This window comes from Sturnira hondurensis, unplaced genomic scaffold, assembly GCF_014824575.4.
Source record: "Sturnira hondurensis isolate 20B ecotype Veracruz unplaced genomic scaffold, ASM1482457v3 Scaffold0012545, whole genome shotgun sequence".
Lineage (NCBI taxonomy): Eukaryota > Metazoa > Chordata > Mammalia > Chiroptera > Phyllostomidae > Sturnira > Sturnira hondurensis.
The window spans coordinates 620,861-639,867 of record NW_028085176.1 but is presented as its reverse complement, the minus strand read 5'-3'; the positions used below and the strand labels follow the sequence as shown (position 1 = coordinate 639,867).

General features: G+C 36.5%; 1 protein-coding gene across 3 annotated transcripts in view; it reads right to left on the bottom strand.

Annotated features, from left to right (window-relative positions):
* DIAPH2 (diaphanous related formin 2) overlaps positions 1 to 19,007 on the bottom strand; it is a 902,023-nt gene that overhangs the window by 806,997 nt on the left and 76,019 nt on the right. For all 3 annotated transcript variants that reach the window (XM_037060830.1, XM_037060831.1, XM_037060832.1), the window contains one exon: positions 17,799 to 17,819. In XM_037060830.1, the coding sequence (XP_036916725.1) occupies positions 17,799 to 17,819 (21 nt within the window). The remainder of the gene's footprint in view (positions 1 to 17,798; positions 17,820 to 19,007) is intronic.

Sequence of the window (19,007 nt, the reverse complement as noted above, 5' to 3'; positions counted from 1 at the left end):
TTTAAATAATCTATTAGTCCATGCTAGTACTTTTGTAAATAAAAACAGAAAGAGGAAATAATCAAGTCCTACTTTCGAGAATAATGCCAGATGATAAATGGAGAAAAATGATGACAAATCACCATTTTGTAAAACCCCAGTTATAACTGATTCACGCAAGAATCATCAACAGATGTTAAAGCCATGTGACATGTTGCTTGGGAATGGGTCATTTACAAGATCTCAAAGTACAACCCCACCTATTACTTATTAATTACAAAGACAAATTTGGAAGATACCTTCTGGACCAAGTGATCACACTTAACATCTCCAATAATGAGGCAAACTGACAACTATGTGCCTCCTGATGTGACGCGCTGAGGACAAACATCCCTCTGTAAGCACACGTGACCAAAACGTTTACCACGAATCTAATTATGGGGAAACCATCAGACAAACGCAAAATGAGGAGCACTCGGTAAAACAGCCGGCTTGGGCTAATCAAAATGTTAATGAAATAAAAGGTTGTAAAGTGTAGGGTGGGTCTGTGCTAGACTTAAAATGATTGGAAGATATGACAAATAAATGTAACACATGATCCTTGATCGGACCCTACAGAAAAGAACTTACAAAGGACATTATTGGGATAATAGTTTGGGAAATTTGAATACAGTGTGTATATTAAATAATAGTATTGTATCAGCGATAAATTCTCTGAGCTTTAAAATTATACTGTGTTGATATACAAGAAGGTCCTTGTTCTTAAAGAGATACCCAGTGCTTAGGAGAGAAATATTACAAATCAGCAACTAAGACTCAGAAAAGAGAAAGAAAAGGATAAATGAAAAAGAGAGACTACAATAAATATGACATAATGTTAACAATGAGAGCATCTAGGTGAGGGGCTTGGGTGTTCACTGTAATATTATGATGATGACTCTGTAAATTCGAAATTTCCCAAAACAAGAAATTAGAGCAAATACAAATGTGGTAATGAGTTCCTTATACCTTCAACAAGAAAAAGGGCAAAATGGGCAACTAAAAATAACTGATCAACTCCTTAGATAAAGGTACTAACTGCCAAAAATTCAGTCTTGCTTTAACTCAATTCAAATGGTTAAATTGTTATATAAGAGAACCTATAAAGCATTTTAGGTGATTTTAATCAACTTCTCTAAAATGTGACAACTCAGAAATAAAATTAAAATGATGTATTTATATACTTGTACAAAATCTGATGTGGTATTTTATAATTGTGGTATTTTCCAAAGTTTCTTTGGAACTACTTTCCAAAGAAAAGCATGAAACGGTTCAGCAGCTACTTCAGCCCAGTCATCTGTTTAATGCAAGTAATTTCTCCAAGTGAAGACCTTGCTTCCTGTGCAACAGTAATTTCACAGCGCCCACCAAAAGTAACAGAAATTGTGGTTTACAAAGTTGCATGAGTTATTCAGTTTTCTGCGGCTTTGTATGCATTTAATACCTATAGATTTTTCTGCAAAATTTTCATATCTAATAAATAAGAAAAGTGGAGCAGTATAGCTATCTATCAGAGACAACTGACATGTAACGTTGTATCATATCCTGAAAGCAATTTGTGTATTATGTTCATCCAATAACGAAATAGGTCATGGACAGATTTCATTGGATTTTTAAGTGTAAAAATGGCCTATAACTGTTCACATCCTCAAACATTACTAAAGATAAAATCATGCCAGAACTATTCAAGGAATCAAATGCTTATAGATATTGAGTTCATAGTAACCAAATTGTAATTAAATGATGTTAGGGTGCCAGGATTGATTAAAATACTACTTTGCTACCAGAAGCTGTAATCTACCAAAAGTTATCTGTATCAGTTTACCTCATCATAAAATAGGGCTTCGTTTCTGAAGAGAAGTATAGCTATGGTAGGAACCATGTTAAAAACATAACTAAAGCCCTCACTGGCGTAACTCAGTGGATTGAGCACGGGCTGCGAACCAAAGTGTCACCAGTTCGATTCCCAGTCAGGGCACATGCCTCAGTTGCAGGCCAGGTCCCCAGTGGGGGCCACATAAGAGGCAACCACACATGGATGTTTCTCTCCCTCTCTTTCTCCCTCCCTTCCCCTCTCTCTAAAAGTAAATAAATAAAAAATTTTAAAAAAACATAACTACAGCAGAGAGGTAACTGGATATCAGTATCAAATTCCTAATGGTGGTTTTCATTACTGTTATAGGAGTATAGGGCTTTTTTATTATAACTCCATCATCCAATCTTCTGAAATGTACTGTATACTCTTAGAATGAGCATAACAAATTTGAAAAATATTTGCCTTAAATATCCTATTTGGTTTAAAACATTTATTTTAAAAGAAACATGGCCCTTTGTATGTAAACATTTAGTACTACTCAAAAAAATAAAAGCCAAATTCCTACTACCATAAATTTTAAAATACTACTCCAGAAGCTTTCCCCATTACTGTATTTGTGTGGCCTTAGTTTGGAAGTAGTTATTGAACACTGAATTTGTAAATTATTTACAATATTTAGATGGAGAAAACAGTTCAAATCAAATGAGAAAAGGATACCATGCTGTGCAATTTAAAATGCTGATATTTTAATATTTCGATGAAAAATTAAGCCCTGGCTGGTGTAGCTCAGTGGATTGAGCGCGGGCCTGCGAACCAGATCGTGGTTCGATTCCCAGTCAGGGCACATGCCTGGGTTGCAGGCCAGTTCCCAGCAGGGGACTCACGAGAGGCAGCCATACATTGATATTTCTTTCCCTCTCTCCTTCCCTTGCCCTCTAAAGATAAATAAAGAAAATCTTTGAAAAAAAAGAAAAATTAGAGATAATCCTCATGGTTGCTTGTGCTTTTTCATAAAAAGGTAACATTAAATGTAGTCTGTGGTCTAGTGGCCTTCTTAGAAGACCTGAGCTTTTACAAAGGTTACAACCTAACGGCTTCTAAACTGACACTGAGGAATGAAGGAACACACACGTGCATGCGGCTGTCCCAATACACTGGCAATGGCTGTGGTTCTGCATTTACTTCCAAAAAATATGCCTTAGGAACTACAGTGATCATGGTTTCAATGTGTAGTGTGTTTTATAGTTTTCAAAGTACTTCATCACTCTATTAGAATGGCATGGTAGATAAAAATAAAGAGACTTGGGCTCATGAAAATGTTGAGTGTTTTATCCCTAAGTCACTCAGCCATTAAGAGATAGGGCCGTCAGCCAAACCCCAGGTCTTCCAAGTCCGAGCACTGTAATTTTCCCTAGGTGATAATTCATGCTATGAACAACAATGTCATGTGGTGGTTCCCCTATAGGTGTGATTCACTCTGGATACTACCTGTGAGCCAAAACAATTGGGAGAAAAACTCCAAGTGAACATCCAGAACATTTCTAAGTGGTGTGAAGTTTTTGGAGTTTCCCGGGGGGGAAATGGGATGTGGGGTGCGGCGGGGTCCTTCTCAGTACTTTTTAGTCACTTCTGCACAGAAAGATCACAATAGCAGCATCAATAGCAGCATCACCAGTAAAACAAAGGAACTGCAAACACACACACACACACACACACACACACACACACACAGAGACTGAGTAAAATGAAAATAAAAGCATTCCGATTAGAAGTATCATCAATTAACACTTTTGGTTCTGAGGCCCCAACTGTACAGTCCCAAGCCAACCAAAAAGAAGACAGGGCTATAAGGAAAAGTTAAAGCAAGTGGGAGAAGTAGTTGAAGGACCACTTAAATCTAAGAGATTACATGGACCATGATGGATAATCATTCTCGGTGGAAGTGGGAAACATATCAAGAGAAAAGGCAGTTCAATTTATCCTTGAACTGCCACAGGATAAATTTAGTTTATTCTTGAAAAAATAAGGTTTTAAGATACTAGATTATATTTTCCAATGGAAGAAGACTTCTGTTCTTGACAAGCACTGTAAAAGCTTTTACATTTCAGTTTATATACAGTTCAGAGTCAGAGCACTTGTGAATATGTAGAGACTGAACAAAAGGATGTTTATTTTATGACTGTTAATAGTCTAGTGTATTTTTATTTTTTAAGATTTTCTTTATCTATTTTTAAAGAGAGGGGGAGGGAGGGATAAGGACAGGGAGAGAAACATCAGTGTGTGGTTGCCTCTTTTCTGCCCCTCCTGGGGACCTGGCCTGCAACCCAGGCATGTGCCCTAACTGGGAATCGAACCAGCAACCCTTTGGTTCACAGGCCGGTGCTCAACCCACTGAGCCACACCAGCCATGGCTAGCCTCGTGTATTTTTAAATGTCTAAGGAATATTCAGACACAGTCCTTGCCCTTGACGGCTTATATGCATTTTAATTACACAGTAATAACTAAACAAAATTAATATTTAATTGAAATCATTTATAAAAAGCAAGAGTGCACACTAAAAAGTGAACAGCAACACTATAAACCTTGAAGAGGCACAGTGTTAATCTATTTTAGACACAGGGAAAATGGCTCAAAAGGAAATAAAGGCCATTGCTAAAAATGGGATTTTAAAAATACTTGGTTCCTAAAGCAGCAGTATCTCTTTCCTCACATTTAACTTGCTCAGTATGTCCTGTTTACGTGAGTTAATGTGACCTGTTTGCTATTAGTACTAATTTCTGCTATTAGTATACATACACCATGTCTGTTCAGTCATTTTTGTCCCACAGAGCAACATTTGCAGAAAGCTCCGTTATTCTCCATGACGGAGTAGTTGCTTTCCCACAAGCAAGGCTCTATCGACACGTCAGTGTGACTATCAGCAGGCTCCAACTGGTAAAAGATAATAATCACCTTGGTGAAGGACTAAAGAACAACAATGTTAAAAAAGGTAAACATCCACGGTGATGATCATTATCCACAACTGCCTGGAATCCACCAAATTCTTAGGGTTGGGTTAAGAAGCCAAGCTCTGAGGTCAGTCTGACTGGATTCAAGTCCTGGGAGAACCCTTACTTACTGTGCAGCCCCGGGCAGTGTACTTGCTTTCCTACGCCTCATTTTTCTCAGCTCTAATATGGGGGTGACAATTTTTATGAGGATTTTAAGTTACCTTTTACATGGAATTTGCTTAGCGGTCATAGGCACTTAGTGGCCTTTTAGATAATTTTGAGGAAAAGTCTCAGTTCCCTTAAAATGTCTGTTTTCAAACATAGAGAAACCCATGTTAATTTAAATTTGAGAGGATAGACGGATAAATAGACACACACAAACAAATTATCTAGGATGCAGTTGCCAATCAGAGTTTGTAAAAGAGCCCTTTGCCTGCAAAGCCGCCCTGCCCCAAAACTTTCATCATCAATGAAAATAGATGGTTAACCTGAAACAAAGTAGTTACTATACTCGGAGCACAATAATCACATTGCACAAGCAATTATTTCCTTAAATCACAAGTTCATTGAAGGAAGGAGCCATGACAGAATAGTATGAATTTACAAACAGGTCTTTACAATAAAGAAACAAAGTTTTATTTATTGTTTTGATTGGTAACTGTAGTTGCAATGATAATTGCATATGAGATTAATTTAGTAATCCTGGTCTCATTAAGTATGATGACCAAGGCAAAAACATTCACCATAAATATTACTAGTCCCACAACAGTTATTTAGAAATGCAGGCCCACACAGCACTTTACACAAACATATTAACTGGATACTAATTCAAGTTATAAATATCTGTTGACCACTGATGGGAAATATCTTGGCAAGTACGTACTACTCAAAAAAATTCCACGTGATAAGGCCAGACCCCAGGAATATGGGAATGGAGGCAATGTCTTCCCGAAAAACTAATACACAAACCTACAGAAATACATGTAAAATGTAGCTGAAATGAGAAAATACGTGAAAGGGCTTTAAAAACTCCAAACCACTTTAAAAGTCTAAGGTGGCATCTTATCCCATTCAGTGGAGTCAATTCTCATTCAACCAAATAGGCCTTTCCTAACAGAGAAGCTGATAAAAGAAACTTAATTAACTATAATGGGAATGGGATACAACATGTAAGAAAAAGCCCAACATTTAATACATACATAGTAAGTTAACTCTTTAATATTGATCCTAATCTTATTGCTTCCACTTCTCCTCAGGCTGCCCAGACTAGCTGGACCAAGTAAGCAGTGCATCATAAGAAGTTTCCCTGCCACTGCAAGTTTTGTAATGGCAACAGCAAACTTTGCCCAGAGCTGTTAATAGATACATAGCACAGAGACTATATTCCTTAACAACAAAAGCAAACACACACGTGCACACAAAAACCCACTTATCATATAATTATCTCGTGCTATATGGCCAATCAAAATTTTTGCCATAGTTGAAGAGTAAAAAACCAAGAAATCAATGCAATATGAAATAATGACTGTACTCATTTTAAATGTCTTAAATCAAGCATCAGATTTCAAATGTATTCTCTTACCTTATTATACACACAGAGAAATATATCCTCAATGGAAATTTTAACATGATCACAATCAAAGTACAAAGAAAATGAATTTGCAGTATAGAATCCTACATGAAAAGTACAACTTTTTGTTTCTAGTATCAGGATATATTATAAAACATAAGTATCTCATTCTCATAAATATTAATGTAATCAATTTACAAAATATATGCCTAAACAGAAAGCCAATATTCATACCATCTTTCACAAGTTTTTAAATGCCCAAAATGAGATGACTTGCTAATATTTTATAATGTACTGTCTTAGCATTCCTTAAACAATGAACGTAATTTGGCATGATGAAATAATGTCATTAATGACAATGCACCAGAAAGAGAGGGACTGATAAGAAATTGTTCTAAGAATAGATGGAACAGGTAAATAAAAAACCTTTCAAAACATACGTAGATACTCTGATTCAAAACAAGTATAATATATGAGCTGCCTTGAAGTATTAAAACATAAAGAAATGGAAAGGTAGCTACTCCTTGTACATTATGAATGTGAAATTAGAAAAGACCGAAACTGGAACTTTAATAGTGCTTCTGCTATTTTTGAAAGATCACTTCTAATATACCATCATTACATAGTCTCAGATTGTATTTTCATCTGCTTATCAAATGAGTTCTACTAGTTAAAAATAATTGCATTGATTATTTTATTCTGACTGAATTTAGATTTTGAACAAAATTGTTACCATGATAAAACTAAACATTTTACAGTAGCAATGATCCTACAATTTCTAAACCCGCAAGAAAAAAGCAATCAAATTGTGGAGCAAGAAAGCCGTGTTTCATCGTGAGGCAGTCACTTCAACCTTCAGTCACCAATGTTTTGTCTCCCCCTTCTGGTCTAGACAATTTTTTAAAGGCAAATACAATTTGATTTTTATGATGATTCAATCTTTCAGGATTATTCAAATAATTGGCCTGACATAAATTTTACATTAATGAAGTCATCATCAAGACACTATTTGAAGCAGTAAACTAATAAAACTTCAATTTAATAATGCAATAGCAGCTTCACAACCCACAAACACATACCATCACAGTCAGTAGTATTTTATAACTACGATGATTACTAGTGGCTTATAACAAGGAATTCATCAGTAGCAGTTTGAAGTTATTATTTTGAGCTTGGTGATACACATATACTTTTAACAAGAACTTTCTTTCAGTTTGACCCTTTTCACTAGCACAAACAAATTCATTTGGCTCAGAAAGGTTCTGCGGTGGTCACTCCATCAGGCAGGGCCCGTGATTCCCATGCCCCAATTACGACCAAGAAACATACGCCTGTATCTAACCTCTGCCTCCAATGGAGTTGTCCTTTTGATTCACATTATATAGAAACACAGCAAAAGGTATAAATGGGACGTATCGATTATGTAAAATGGCTTATCTGGTGAGCAATGCTCCTGGTCAACCAAAAAACCAGCTCTTTTCTGTCAGGGTCCATTGAGCCAACTAGCAGTGCACTTGGCCTTCACTTCCTAGTACGGATAGTGAGGTTTCTGTTTATAAACAGGTAAATGGTATTAGGATGATAAACATTATGTTGGGCAGCAATGTGCTGAGAGCATATTTAAAATAGTAAAAGCCAGAGACTGAAACAGAGAATCAAACTATTAAATTCTACTCTTAATGGTGCAAGTGCTAATGAAATGTTCTGTCATGGCAAGAAGTTTTTTCCTGTTTTTGTGATGTTACTAAATTTCCCCCGATTGGCATGTCTAACTGAACTCATCATCTTTTCCTCCAAACTCAGTCTCGCTCCTGACTTCTCTATGAATGCTGAAGTCACCACCATGGCCATCACTCATGCTTGAAATTTAAGTCATTACTGATTCACACGCGTCCCCTTTGCCTTTTTAATCTTTTGCTGAGGCTGAAATATTGTACTTTTACACTCTCTCTCCCCCATCCACACCTGCCATCAAGTTCTTAGTAACCACTCTCCAGTTCAGGGTCTTATTAATCAAACTACTTCAACAACCCACGCCTTGATCTCCCTGCCCTAGTCTCTAACCTTTCCAATTCTCACTGCTCCATTAACTTCCCCCAAATGTAGCTCAGACTTCGTCATTCCGTTGCTCAAAACCTTCCAGGATTCCTTACAACTCCTCGGCATATTCCTTCGAAAATGACCTTAAACCACCTTTCCAAATGTACTATATTGAGTACATTATGACTAACCTATATTTTTAGTCACCTTCACTAGCCCCTGGGTTGGTTACTAAACACCACTTCCCATGGTTCACCCTACTCCAGGCTCAGTGACCTCTTTTGTTATTCTTCAAATACTCAAAGCACACTCCTCCCTCAGAGCCATGGTACTTAATATTTTCTCTGCCTATAAACGTCTTCCTTAGAATCTGCGTGGATCTGCCTGATTTATGTTCCCATGCCATTTGCTGAAAGAGCTCACTTATCTAAAATAGCACACCCTTGATCATAGCTTTCTCCTCATGTTTATCCCCCTTTATAGCACTTACCACTCCCTGCCATTATAATTGATATGTGTCTTACTGTCCACCTCCCCAGCTAGAATGTAAGCTCCATGAGGAATTTAACTGTATGCTTCATCACTGGAGTACCTAGAATAGTGCTTGGCATATAATAGGTAACCAGTAACTTTTTGTTCAATAAAGGAATGAAACTGTGGCTGGAGAGGTTCACAAAGTCACAGCAAATGAATGAATGCTGAATGAGGGATTCAAACTAAGGTCTTTCTGATGCCAAAATAAATATCATCCCCCCAAAATCCTACTGCTGCACTAGGCACTCAAATATTTATGTCATTAAATTACCTTATATTCAACATTGTAAGATCTGGTTATTGTAATTCTATTTTCCAATTACCATATGTAATCATGTCAATTCTTTGTGTTCCACCACAGAAGAATAGTGATTTTTTCCACCTGTGGAGAAATGTTTCCTAGCTTCCAGTGAAAATCAAATCAATCATTTTTGCTGTTTTCTAAATCTGCTTCATGCAATGTGTTACTAAATAAAAACAATTTATTTTGGTTCAAAAACTTGTACAACAGTTTAGAACTAGAAACCATTAAAAAGTCATTTAGTACTTTCTATCTCTTTTGAAAATTCTCTTGCTAATTTTAAGATATCTACAGGAAGATATTTTATCATTTCCCTTTATAGATAGTATCCAAAATAAGTCTTATTAAATTTTTAAAATAACATTGCCAATATTATCTTGAGACCACATATAATTATTTTCTCAAAGCCCATCAACAATCCATACCACAAAACACACAGCTCCCCATAAATAGGTGAAGTATTTATTCTCCTTTATCCATCAGCTAAATCTTCCCACCATTCTTGACCCAGAATAAATGCTATCAAATAGCACACATATTGAATACTTCACTAAAAACTACTAGCTCATAGCTCATCATTTCATGTTACTGTGTCATCTTCTTGTTATGTTTTCCATACCAAGTATTTTGAAGAATTAAATACATTTAACAAAAAATATAATTTAGAACTACTCTTCACAAGCCTCTTTATATGTTAAATATATTAAAATACAAACAATAAACTCCAAAAGCATCCTGAATTTAGATTGTTATCCCCATATTATGGATGGGAAGACTTAGGTTACAGAGTTTAAGTAAATGATCTGAGGTCACACAACTTGGAAGCAGCAGAGTGGAAATCCAAACCCAGGGGTTTTTTTTGCTCTAAACCCAGGACCTTTACTAAAATTGTCATCTCTTCAAGGTCTATACGACAGATATAAAAACACAAACCAAAAGGATGACAGTATTTTTCAAGGCTTATGTATTATTATGAATCAGTGATTTTTGTAAAGATTTTTATTACTGTTCAATTACAGTTGTCCCCATTTTTCCCCATTACTCTCCCCTGCTCTGCCCACCACATCTCCCACACTCAGCAATTTTCAATTTGTGTGCCACAAGAATTTTTAAAACATGTAGTACCTGGCTGCTTAGTCAGAGCACTGACCTATTTTACCTTAGACTGTCCAAAAAAAAAAAAAAAGACAACCACCAACACAATAGCCATCCAGTGTGAATGAATCAAAATTATACGTAATTTTTTGTCAGATTGGCAAACAGTATGTTTTTGGTGTGCTACAGAATTTTACCAATTAGTTTATGAGTACCATGAGATGAAAAATGTTGAAAATCACTGCTATAAAGTGAAATCAGAGTATTATAAGAGAAGCCCTTATGGAACATATAATGTAATAGAAAGTATAAGATGAAGTAGAAAGTGATTCCATATGACATAAAAAAAGTGCTTACAGAAATCCAGATAAATTATTAAGTAGAAATTGGGGTGGGGGCAGGGTGGGGATCACAACAGGTTTCATGGAGGAGCTGTAGAGGATGGACAGAATGTTCACAAAGGAAGGAGAATGTTCTTTGCCACACACACACACACACACACACACACACAAAAGTCCAATGAGCAAAGTCGGAAGCCAGACTGCATTAGGATAAGTAGCTGGTTATGTTCCTGTAACAGGCAGTTTTCCAGCCTGATTTTTAAAGTAAAATGTATAAAGAAGAATAGTGAAATGTAAAATGGATGATAGTTCAAGAGCAGAAAGGACTCGAATGTCTTCATTTCTGCTTCTCATCAATACTGAATAGACAAAAGAAAGACAGGGTCATGCAGACCTAGTTCATTACATATTTCATCTTTCCCATTTCAATCTGGTTTCCACATCACTCATTTTGTAATTCCCAGGCAACTATGATACTTAAAGTGGTTATTCTAGAAATTCTTCTCTCTCTGGACCACTTCTATGAAATTCTTATCTGCCCATTTTATCAATGGATACTTCTCACCTTTTGAAGATTAATGAGACAATGAAAAATAAGCCATTTTTAACTGACTTTGACCAGAGTAATTTTACATACTGTTTTTCTGCTCCCCTCTCTAATCTCAAAACAACAACGAAAAACTCCTCCATTTACGGACCCCTCCCACCGAAACCTCTAGAACGACTCCCTCATCACTTCCTCTAGAAGTTGATTCCTCTAGTTTCCTCCATCTATCACAGAATTTGTAAACTCCATTGTAAGAAATAAGTCACAGATAAGACAATGGGTATGAAATAATTTAAACTGCAGATCAATCATAACACCTATCTAATTATACTTACTTTCAAAACACTCTCAGACAAAATGAAACTTTTTCCATGGCTGGTGGCTGCCACTTTGCAAGTTTTAATACTCTGCATTTTCAAACCCTGCCTTTATTGTGTTTACCTATCTTCCCCATTAGACCTAATATTTTGAGAGCAGGAGCATAATTATATGAATATTATGATATTTAATGTTGTCCTGCAGTTCCCTTAAACGCTTTGTTCTTTTTGAGTCTTTTTTTCTTTTTCTTGCTCTTTCTGGGAGTTGTTTTCTACTGTGTCTTCCAGCTCACTGATCTGATCCTCTGCTTCACCCAGCCTGCTTTTGATTCCTTCTACTGTGTTCTTCAGTTCCGAAATTGCATTCTTCCTTTCCTCTTGGTCCTTGATTGTTTCTATGTCCTTTTTCATACCGATATAATTTGTAATAGGCTCCTCATAGCTTCCCTGTAGTTTCTGGTAATTCTCAGTGAGTTCATTGAGCTGCCTTATAAGCATTGTTTTTTGTTGTTGTTGTTGGTTTATTTTTTCTTTAATTATTTTAATTGTTGTTCAAGTACAGTTTTCATTTACTCCCATCCCAGCCCACCCACCCAGTGCTCCCCACCTCCCTCCCATTTCCATCCCCCCCTAGTTTTTGTCCAGGTGTCCTTTATACTTGTTCCTGTAAACCCTTCTTCCCCTTTTCCCCTGAAATTCCCTCTCCTCTTCCCTCTGGTCACTGTCAGCCTGTTCTGTATTTCAATGTCTTTGGTTATATTTTGCTTGTTTGTTTGTTTTGTAGATTAGGTTCCACTTATAGGTGAGATCATATGGTATTCGTCTTTCACCTCCTGGCTTATTTCACTCGGCATAACGCTTTCCAGTTCCATCCATGATGTTGAAAAAGGTAGGAGCTCCTTCTTTCTTTCTGCTGCATAGAATCCCACTGTGTAAATGTACCACAGTTTTTGGATCCATTCATTTACTGATGGATACCTAGGTTGCTTCTAGCACTTGTCTATTGTAAACTGTGCTGCTATGAACATTGGGGTGTATAGGTTCTTTGGGATCGGTGTTTCAGGGTTCTTAGGATATAATCCTAGCACTGGAATTGCTGGGTCAAAAGGCAGATCCATTTTTACTTTTCTTAGAAAATTCCATACTGTTTTCCATAGTGGTTGTACCAATCTGCAATCCTACCAACAGCAAACTACGGTCCCCTTTTCTCCACAACCTCTCCAACCCAAAGAGGCCCACTTCAGGACACATCGTAATTAAAATGGCAAAATTCCAAGACAAAGAGAGAATCTTAAAGGCAGCAAGGGAGAAATAGGAAGTAACATACAAGGGAGCCCCAATAAGGTTAGCTGCTGACTTCTCAATGGAAACACTCCAAGCAAGAAGAGAATGGCAAGAAATATTCCAAGTAATGAGAACCAGAGGCCTGCAATCAAGGCTACTTTACCCAGCAAGGCTCTCAATCTAAAAAGAAGGCCAAATAAAGAGCTTCCCAGACAAAAGAAGCCTAAAAAGAATACACCCCCACCAAACCAGCTCTGCAAGAGATGCTAAAGACACTGCTCTAAGGAAGGAAAAGAGAGAGACAGAGAACAAAAATGGCAATGAAGAAGTACCTATCAATAATAACCTTAAACATAAATGAATTAAATGTTCCAATCAAAAAACATAAAATAGCTGAATGGATAAGAAAGCATGACCCACACAATACTGCCTACAAGAGACCCACCTCAGGTCAAAAGACCACCACAGAATAAAAGTGAAAGGCTGGAAAACAAATTTTCCAAGCAAATGGACAAGAAAAAAAAAAGCCGGGGTAGCAATACTAATATCAGACAAAATAGACTTCAAAAAAAGGGCCATAAAGAGAGACCCAGAGGTCACTTCATAATATTCAAGGGAAGAATCCACCAAGAAGACATTAACATCATAAATATATATGTACCCAACATAGGAGCACCCAAATATATAAAGAAAATCCTAGAGGACCTCAAGAAAGATATTGATAGCAACACAATTATAGTAGGGGATTTTAACACCCCACTGTCAAAAATGGACAGATCTTCCAAACAAAATATCAACAAAGCTATTGCAGCATTAAACAACCCCCTAGATGAAATGGACCTAATTGATATATATAGAGCTCTCCATCCCAAAGAAGCTAACCATTGTTTTGAACTCAGTATCTGAGAGTTGACTTGCCTCTATTTCATTTAGCACTGTTTCTGAGGATTCGTCCTTTCCTTTCGATTGGAGGTTGTTTCTTTGCTTTCTATCATCTGGGAGACTCTTGCTGTTTGCTTCTGCTTCTTAAATTGATCTATTTGGACTTCTTGACTTTGTGAACCTCCATGGAACTCCTCCTGGGAGGAGGCCTGTGAGATTCAGTGGTAGAGTCACACTGATCACTTGAACTTGATGCTGTTCTGATGCCCTTTATGCCTTTTATGCTGGTTCTCTTGATGTGATTGGGTTTTGATTGTTGTAGGGTCTTTCTTTGGCGGGTCCTTCTCTCTGGCTGGTTGACTGAAGGTCACTCCACCCACCATGTCTTTTGTGCTGTTGCGCAGGCGCTGCCAGACAAATCTACAAAGCCCAGGAGACAAACCCACACCTGCAAAAATAACTCCCACCAGTAATCGCACTGTCAACAGCAAATGAACCAGTATCAATATGGATGTAAAGAGATTAAGAGAACGAATATAAGAAAAGAGAGCGAATATGAGATGACCTAGTGAAAGAAAAATGATTTTGAGAGGACAGAGAAGAACACTAATAAAAGTAGGAAACCAGAGCAATGCAAAAAGACAAAGTAAAATTTACATCATAAATAAAAAAGGGAATGAAGAAGGCAGAATGGAGTAAGAGAAGGGAAGCATATTGTATTAGGTTTTAACAGAAATTTAAAGAAAGAAAATAAATTTAGAGAAAGAAAAAGGGAACAGAAAGTAAATAAATAATAAAAAATAGGCCCAAGTTGGAAAAAATGTTAATATGGGTGGGATGGGAATAAGAGGGAAAAAAGGAAGAAAAGTTTAAGTGATGTCTAGAGGAAATAAAAGTGATTTTGAAATGATGGAGGAGAGGAAATATTAAGAGTGGGGAACAAATACTAGGCTAAGACAGGGAAATATTAAAATTTGAGATAAAAAGAAAAAAAGAAAGGCCAGAATGAAAGAGAAAAAAGAAAAAAGAGGTTAAGATAAGGGAAAATTAAAATTTGAGACAAGAAGGAGAGAGAAACGGTAAAATTTGAGACTGAAATACAATAATAGTGAAGTTCTGGAGATCAAATTGAAAACAATACAACAACTACCCTATCCCAAACCAACAAGAAAAGCGTGCTGAAGGTGAAGACAGAACGTGGCTCTTTTAGTATATGTGCTGCCGAAGCGAGCACACGTGGCTCTTTTAAGAGCAGGAAAAAGGATGCGAGGTGACCACTGACAAGGAAATTGGTTTTAAGAGGCTGGACAGGGGAGAAATAGTAAGAGTACAGAATGGAAATAAGTTGTAGCAAGAGAGAAAACAAAATGTAAAATGAAAATAATAAGAGGGAAGAAGAAAGTAAAATGTGGTAAGAGAGGGGGAGAGCAAAATATATGAATTGAAATAAACTATAATATAAAACCTAGTGAATATGCACAAACTTGAAGGACAAGAAATGAATGTTAAAAAGCTATACAGGAAAAATATCACAAATCATGGAGAAGAGCATAGTGGATTTTGTCTTGGTAACATCTAGTATTGACCACTGTTTTTTCTAGCTTGATCTGTCTCTGGTGATGTCAGATGGTGACCCTGTCTGACCTTAGGCAGCCTATTTGAGACGACCAGGGACCTGCTGTCTGTGGCTGCCTCCTTCAGTTGTTACTCTAGTCGCTCTGTACTCAGCAGTCAGACTTAAGCCACATACAATGGGGCAGAATCCCTTCCGGGGTCAGGACTATTGTTTCCATTCGTGCTGCTGCCCTACATAGGGGAGTGGTCTGCCTGACCAGGATGGCTGCTGCAGTATAGGGGATGACTCGGCACCGGGATCCCTGTGGCTAGTCTGTCAGTTCTATCCCCAAAGCTTCCTTCCCCAGTCTCTCCTCGGGTGTCTCTCACCTACTCCACCCTGGCCCCTTTGCCAGAGCCCAGGGTAAGTGGCTGCAAATGAAAATTTATGCACTGGCCCTTTAAACAGCTTTTCGCATCTCCAGCTGCCCACCTCTGGCAGAGAGCAACCCTGCCGCTTTTCACAGCTGGATGTTATCTGTGTACTTTCAGAGCTCTGGTGCTCTAGGCTGGGGATCCCAGCTTAGGGCTTAGGCCTTACACATCTCAGGAGGCTCCAACTTGCCATTTAAACATCTCTCTGGCACTCAGTGGCTACCTGTGGATGCCTGCTCAGCCTTCTTGCATCCCCACCATACTCCCTACCAGTCACATTTTGCTGAAGCTGTTTATTCTGTCTGTTCGTGGTTATCAGGCTTCTCTCCCGCTATTGTTCAGTTGTTTATTCCACACAATTTCTCCACAATCTACTTGTAACTCCATATTGGTCCTGGGAGGAGATTAGTGTAATCTCCACTCACTCCTCTGCCATCTCAGATACACTTTCAAGATTGAGAGCCATGAGCCTAATCCAGCCTACCTACTACTATCAAATTTATTTTTCTTAAACCCCGCTTAACTGATCTCAAACTAATTTGTAATAGTCTGCCTATACTTCAATATCCTCCTACAACTTGACTTTTTATTCTTTCCAATATATATTCTTTGTTTCAGCAAAACCAACCTCATCTCTTGCTTTCCTGTTCCCCGCGCCACTCCCCAAACACAATTTGGTTCTTTCTTCAAGCCTTTGCATTGAATATTCCCAAGTCTGGGAGCTTCTCCATAGTCTCCTCTCCAGAGTCAAATCCCAGCCATCATAACTAACACTTCTTGTAAACCCAGTTTAAATCCAGAAATATTCATGGAGTTTTCTCTAATTACTCTAAGACTACTTCTGTCTTCTGCTTATGAAATCCTATTACGGTTTGTCCTCACTTAACATCATCAATAGGTTCTTGGAACTTGCAACTTTAAGTGATACAACATATAACAAAACCAATTTTACCATAGTCTAATAGATACAAACAACATTTAAGTTTCTATAGCATCTCATCAATGTTACAATGAAATGATACTGAATGAAATAATGTTATTCAAGGACCTGCTATACACTTAAAATCAGCACACATAATTTAAGGTTTGATTATTTCAACATATATTATTGAAACTAAAAGGTCTTAATCTGATTCTTATGTTCTAGTTATCAGTGTACCTAGCACAACTCTTGGTGCATAATAAGCCCTAAAGAAATATGTGCTGATTCTTTTAATTATCCCAAAAGACTGGTGGCTTTTCCCCCAAAATGCCACATTGAAATGAAAGAAGAGAAAAAAGAAGAAATTTTTAAAGCAAGAGAAATATGAAATACATCCATTATTCAAGATACCACAGTACATGGTGATGTTAAAGATGTTTCCTGCTATAGACTGCTTAGCCATAAACGCAAGGTAATTACAAATACCTCTCAATTCCAACACAGGCCATTTTGCTATATCATGCAATTATAACACTGAAATACAGTGCCTTGAACATAACAACTTTAAAAGACAACAAGTGGGTCTTAAAAGATGATATAATACAATCATTTCAATTTATCCATTTAGTAACTGAACCAGAGTGAAACTGTACAACTTGCCCAAACTCACAGAGCCAATCAGTAGCACCCAACAAAGACAATCAGCTAGGCCTCCTGACTGAATATGAAGGCTTGTTTTCACTCTGCTATGTGCTCAGTAATACTAAAATCAAAGTGAGATATTTGAAAATGAATTCCTGTTAGCATAAACCAATATTTTAGGAGTCTCTCCCTGCTTTCCAAAGAAACTGAGGTAAAACATGCAATTTCATCACAATCATAGGCTGACACAGGCACAATTCCAAAAAAAAGTCAAATTTTCTAAGACAAAGTATACAAACATGTTATAGTTCTAGAACATTTCCCAAGAGCACAGGAAAAATACTTATCATAGTTAAGTTCTAATCACCTGATCTTAATATTCATCTCACTGCATGTGTAAAATACATGTCAAAAAATAAACGGATGTATAAAATACTAAGAGAAAAAATAGCACAATTCCAAAAAGCACAAATTCACATCTAAGGGTAAAACACATCTTTTGTACTCACCGTAACTTTACTTCCAACTATCTGCATGCAGTGGTCAGCGGAGAGTGGTTATGGTATAAAACAAAAAATGGAACAAAAAAAAACATCAACAGTATTAGTAATTAGAAGATTTTCGCAGAAGTGTTTAGTAAATTAGTAAACAGCTAATCCTCTATATGCTTTTAACACTTTAGATCTAGAGACTAAACCAAATCCTTCAGTATTAATTTCTACCACATTTCAAAAATGTATAAAGTCTGTAGAATAAGGTTTCTCAAGTAAAAGATTATTATAATTTGAGGATTTTTTAAATGTACTATAATGGGATTCGCATACATTGCAATCTAAATATCAAGTAATGCAAGATTAAGTGTAATTAGGCATCAGATATTTTACCAGCCCATAGCCCCTCAAAAATTATCAATAGAAAATTAATTTTTTTCAAATATTGCATTTTTCTTTCCCTGTTATAAGCATACTGTTAAGTTTGAAATAAAGCATTTTAGAATTATATATGTTGCACTCAAGCTCATGTATTAAGAAATTAACTTTAGGGAATGTTTTATATTTTTATAAATTTAAGATATAATATTTTATATTAGACTTGAAAATTACAAGAAAGATAGATTGCTTATAATCCTAGCTTTCTAGGTGATCCTAGAATTTCTACTCTAACATCAGAGTTTTCCATATAATGTAATGAAATAGAAGCATTTTATATCTAAACATGAAGATATTCATATAGAGAAAACAGTTCAAAATTGTAACTTCAATTGAGCTTTTCATAATAGATTAGAGATAAGAGACTTTTTGCGACACAGATTTGTGTTTCAAAAAGCAAGAAGTAAAATCACAGTTTTAAACATAATTTTATTATATCAGATCTCTACACTTGAATTATCAAGCAATCTAATCCACAATCTAAAACTATTAATCTGATAAGTTATTATTGATGTGTTCTATTTTTCATCTAATACTTTAAAAATAAATATAATATATAATTGAGATCCCAGTAAGAACCCTAAATTGAATAGGATACCACAAGATACGAAAAGATAATGACAGTTTCCAAGTAAATTATTTCAGAGGAATCCATGAATTTCCAAATAGAGAAGCAGCTTTCTTAAATATTCACTTGACAGACTATTTATAGGCAGTGATTATTTAGTTGAATAAAAGCCTCTTTGATGCCATTAACAGTCTTCTGAATTGAAAGATATGCTATTGACC